Source organism: Geospiza fortis, unplaced genomic scaffold (genome assembly GCF_000277835.1).
Source record: "Geospiza fortis unplaced genomic scaffold, GeoFor_1.0 scaffold85, whole genome shotgun sequence".
In the NCBI taxonomy this organism is placed as follows: domain Eukaryota; kingdom Metazoa; phylum Chordata; class Aves; order Passeriformes; family Thraupidae; genus Geospiza; species Geospiza fortis.
In genome coordinates, this window is record NW_005054358.1 from 4,050,730 (window position 1) to 4,055,923 (window position 5,194).

General features: G+C 47.7%; 1 protein-coding gene across 1 annotated transcript; it reads left to right on the plus strand.

Annotated features, from left to right (window-relative positions):
* The first annotated feature begins 345 nt into the window (after nucleotides 1-345).
* Nucleotides 346-4,928, plus strand: TLR4 (toll like receptor 4). The gene is made up of 3 exons (XM_005423810.3): nucleotides 346-461; nucleotides 1,245-1,411; nucleotides 2,675-4,928. The coding sequence occupies exons 1-3, from the start codon at nucleotides 357-359 to the stop codon at nucleotides 4,926-4,928; spliced, it is 2,526 nt and encodes an 841-aa protein (XP_005423867.1). The 5' UTR covers nucleotides 346-356.
* The last annotated feature ends 266 nt before the right edge of the window (nucleotides 4,929-5,194 follow it).

Here is a 5,194-nt window from a genome sequence, read left to right on the forward strand (position 1 = left end):
GTTGGTTTGGGTTTTTTTTTTTTTTTGCCAATTTGACCTGAGCTAATCAGAGCCAATCAAGTCAAGTGGCACTGATGAAACCCATATTCCTCTTTAATTTCTAGCCCAAATTATATCTGTCATTACTTCTTTTTTTTTTTTTCTTGTTGGCTTTTTTTTTTTTTTACAATTTCAAGAAGGGTGTGTAGAAACAAGGCAGTGACCAAGTTTCACTTCCCTTCTTGCTCTCTGCAACCCTCAGAGATATGCAGTGAGGAGCAGGAGTGGTGCAACACAACTCCTGGCACTGCAGGAGGTTTCTGTCTCCAGGTTTCTCTCTCCATGCTCCTTTCTCCTGCACTCCTGGCCTCCTGAAGATGCCCAGGAGAGGAGCCCTTCCTGTGGGGACACTCCTGGTGCTGCTGCAGCTGGCATTTGTCCCATCCCCACTGGCAGGCTGCCTCCTGGATCCCTGTCTGGAGGTATGTGAGCTCTGAGTGAGCACAAAATCCTTCTGTTTCTCTCCCTTTGCTTGGGAGATTTGTGCCTCAAGCCTCTTAGGAAAGCCCAGTTTAATTTTTTATTTTTTTCCCCAGGGTTTTTATCAAGGTGATTGAAGTATTTGAAGTAAATTCTAGTCTCAAAATCTCTGAGAACCAGAACCAGCAGCAAGAACTTTTCCTTCTCGTTGGTTTTCTGTACCGCTGAGGGTGCTACACTGCAGTTATTGAAATAGATTATATTTCCCTTGGAAGGGATCTAAATTTTCTCTAATTTCTACAAAACACAGATTTGTGCAGTAGAGTGATTTCACCAAGTACCTGGCAGGGACAAACTGCCTTTTGCAAAGTTTTGCTGGCAATTATTTGCTTGCAGAATAACTTTGGTTCAAGCTGCCTGGTTATGTGCAGGGGAAGAGTGCTGAGAGCTGTTCCTGGACATGCAGTGCATCCATGAGTGTTTGTCCTGCTGATTCTCTCAAAGGCTGCTGCTGGTTCATCTGTCACCTCAAGGAATGCTGTCCTGTAGTTTTGTCCCAGCTTTAATCAGCAAGAAATGCAACTCTTCCTGGGGAGTAAGACTGGTTCTATTAGGAGAGAGAAAAATGTTTAGGGTATGTAAGATTATTTCCTAAAACTCAGGGCAGCTCCTTTAGAAATGAACTGCAAGGGGGGTGATTCTGCTCCTGCTTTCCTGACAGTGACATTTCCTGGCACTTCACGAAGAGCAGATGTTGACCATGATGGGATCTGCCTCTGTTGCAGATCACCCCTAACACAACTTTCAGATGCACTGGACTGAACATCTCCGGAGTTCCTGATGGAGTCCCAAACACCACCCTGAACCTGGACCTCAGTTTCAGCAATCTGAAATCACTGGGGTCAAATTATTTTGCATCAGTCCCTGAGCTGCAGTTTCTGGACCTTTCAAGGTAATAGGATTTATTATGTGGATGCTGGTAAATTTTTCTTCACCAGCTAGGTTACAATGGTGCCTTATTTTGGGGTCTATTTGTCGTGGCTGTTCATTTTTTTTTTCCTTGTGACTTTGTCCCTGTGTCTGTCATTTTGCACATCCCCGTGGTGAAGTGATGAGCAGCTTTTAGTCCAGTCACTGAGTGCACACCCTCCACTCAGAGCTGGGTCTGTCAGTCTGATCTTGTAGGCTGGAATGTGAGAAGGAGGAGGAAGATGTTTCACTTGTCTGCGAACAAGAAAAATGTCAGGCTTTTCACTGTTACAAAAACTCTGAAGTGGAACATCTTGGGTGAGCTGTTTTTCTAATCACAGTTTAGAAAAAAAATAACATGAAGGTACATTCATTTTCTAAAAGGCTGTTTTAAAATATCAACATATTCTCTTTTGCCTTCTCCTCACATATCTGGGGGAGGAGATGGGGGAGGCCTATTAGCAAATTTGAATTGATGTATAATTTCCATTGACTTCAGACAACAGTTTCTCTGGGTAAATTGTTTCACTGAGAAATGTCACTCAGCCCCGTCACAGCTCTGGCTCCAAATTGGCTGAGTGGCAGAGCACATGTGCTGTGAGGCACTGCCTGGATTATTAAACTAATTCTGCTGGGATTCACTGCAGAATGGATTTGGGTCTCAAATTCTGAATCTTCCCACATCAAACACACCTTAGGGGGCCACGCTCATTTCCCCCTCTTCCTTTTCTCCTCCCGAGCCAGCACAGCCTGGGCTCTGCTCCCTCTGAGCCATCACCAGATACCAGCAGCTGACAGGGCTGGGAGCTCTGCCGCAGCTGCCCTGCTCTGGTGCCAGTGGGGCTGCCCAGGTGGGGCTCAGGTGGCAGTCATGGGGCTGGGGATGTGCAAGGTGTGAGGGAATGCTGGCTCTGGTTGCCTCTTCCATCGGTGATGGTCATCACAATGTCACTTTGGCCTAAACTGATGGCCAGGAGTCTTCTTTCCTGCTGCCTGCACGAATTTTTGATCTTCACCAGGTCTCCAGGTCTCTTGCTTTGAATTTAAGATTGGAGAGGAGGAGGTGAGAGGAGGTCTCCTGCTGGAGGAGAGTTCCCTTTGTACATCCAGGGATGCCTCTGCCCAGCACAGCAAACCCAAGCCAGCCCTCGGGATGGGGCTGAGCCTGAGGGTGTCACAGCAGCACTCAGAGAACAAGGCAGGGACAGTGTTTCATGCATTTATATTTTCTTTTCATGCCCAACAGGTGCCACATCCATACAATAGAAGATAACTCCTTTATGGATCTCCATACACTTTCCACCTTGGTTTTAACTGCCAATTCCCTCCAGCACCTGGGCAAAGCAGCTTTCTATGGCTTAATATCTCTGAAAAAACTGGTTCTGGTGGAAACCAACAGGACCTCTCTGTCTGAGCTGCCTATTGGCCACTTGCATACTCTGCAGGAGCTGAATTTAGGCCACAACAGCATTACTTCATTGAAGCTTCCCAAGTATTTCACCAACATGACCTCCCTCAGGCACCTAAGCTTCTTCTCTAACAGGATCACATCTATCTCCAGAGGAGACCTCGATGCCCTGAGGGAAGGAAACAGGCTGAACCTCACTCTGGTGCTCTCCTTGAACAATATAAAATCCATAGAGCCGGGGGCCTTCGCAGGGATCCACCTCGCTGAGCTGGCTCTTAGGTCTGCCTTTGAGAGCTCCATGATGCAAACTTCCCTGCAAGGCCTGGCTGGTTTGCAGGTCAGCAGACTCACAGTTGGGGTGTTCAATGACCATGGCAGACAGGACTTTGAGAGGGGGCTCTTGGATGGACTGTGCCAGGTGCAGATGGAAGAGTTTGTCCTGATCTGCCTCAGGGACTTTGAGCATGACACAGACACTCTCTTTGACTGCTTAGGCAACGTCTCCACTGTTCGCTTGGTGGACCTGGGACTTGAGCAGATATCACAGGTTCCTGTGGGGTCTAAAGTGAAGCAGCTGGAATGCAAGAAATGTGATTTTGATGATGTGCCTGCCCTGAAGCTGTCGCTTTTCAAGGAGCTGAGAGTGCTTCGTATTACCAAGAACAGAAGTCTCAAAAACTTCAAGCAGAAGTTTGAGGGTCTCAGTAACCTGGAGGTCATAGATTTGAGTGAGAATAGACTCACCTTCAGCAGCTGCTGTTCCCCTCAGTTTCGAAATTGTCCAAATTTGAAACACTTGAACTTAAGCTTCAATTCTTACATCAGATTGACTGGACAATTCACTAATGTGGAGAATTTGTTATATTTGGACCTTCAGCACACAACTTTATTTGGTCCTGGCTCCTATCCTGTCTTTCTGTCCCTTCAGAGATTGATTTACCTTGATATCTCCCACACCAAAACCGAAGTTACATCCCAGTGTACATTTTGTGGCTTGAACTCTTTGCAAGTGCTCAAGATGGCAGGAAACTCCTTTGCAGACAATAAGCTGGCAAACAACTTCAAAAACCTAAGTCACCTGCACACCTTGGACATTTCAAGCTGCAAATTGGAATATGTGGATCAAAGTACTTTTGATGCCCTCTCTGAGCTAAAAGAGCTAAACATCAGCAACAATAAGCTCCTGACTTTTGATCCTGGAGTCTACCAGCCACTCCAAGCCCTCAGAGTCCTGGATTTCAGCAGAAACCAGCTGACTGTTCTGTTGGACTCAGCCAGGGAAATCCTGCCTGACAGCCTGCTCCAGTTGGATATCTCTCAGAACCTGTTTGATTGCTCCTGTGTGTACCTGGACTTCCTGATATGGATCAAGGAGAAGCAGGAGCTGCTGCAGAACGAGGAGCTGATGCTGTGCCACACTCCCTCGTACGTGGCCAACGTGAGCCTGCCAAGCTTTGATCTGTCCTCCTGCCACGTCAATGCAGGCAAAGTTGCCTCCTCAGTGGTTGTGTTGCTCTGTGTAGTGGTGCTCCTCTTACTGGTTTACAGGTACTACTTCCAGCTCTACTACTCCGTGGTGCTGCTCAGTGGCTGCAAACACTACGCAGAAAGAGGCGACACCTACGACGCCTTTGTCATCCACTCCAGCAAAGACCAGGAATGGGTGACAAAGGAGCTGGTGGAACCCTTGGAAGGTGGAAGACCTCCCTTCCACCTGTGTCTGTACTACAGGGACTTCCTGCCAGGGGTGCCCATTGTCACCAATATCATCCAGGAGGGGTTTCTCAGCAGCAGGTATGTCATCGCAGTCATCTCCGCTGACTTCCTGGAGAGCAAGTGGTGCAGCTTTGAGTTTGACATTGCCCAGTCCTGGCAGCTGGTGGAGGGCAAGGCTGGGATCATCATGATCGTGCTGGAAGATGTGAACAAGGACCTGCTGAGGCAGAGGCTGGGGCTGTCTCGGTACCTGAGGAGGAACACCTACCTGGAGTGGAAAGACAACGAAATAAGCAAGCACATCTTCTGGAGGCAGCTGACAGGAGTGCTGATGGAAGGCAAAAATTGGAATCATGAGGAGGCAAAGCTCATGTGAAGAGAAAGAAGGGTTCTTCCTGCCCTGTCTGCCACCCTGGACTGATGGATGGTGTTTAGAAGTTGGTTCTTCTTGTCGCTATAGGACACGAAAGAACACAAGCGCACACTGCTGTTCTCAAGGTGAAGAAAAAAGGGAAGTTTATTTTCTGACTCCAACATTCATAGTTTTCCAAGAGTGACAGTGGATTGGAGGGTGACAGTGCCACCTCTCCAATGACACTGGACAGACCAACAGGTCATCAACTTTCTCTTCCTCCATAAAGG

Bases quoted from the DNA above. Each gene is read 5' to 3' on its own strand.
- TLR4 (XM_005423810.3), top strand. From the start codon at position 357: ATGCCCAGGAGAGGAGCCCTTCCTGTGGGGACACTCCTGGTGCTGCTG. The intron at 462-1,244 runs GTATGTGAGCTC...CCTCTGTTGCAG, and splicing joins TCCTGGATCCCTGTCTGGAG to ATCACCCCTAACACAACTTT. The intron at 1,412-2,674 runs GTAATAGGATTT...CATGCCCAACAG, and splicing joins CAGTTTCTGGACCTTTCAAG to GTGCCACATCCATACAATAG.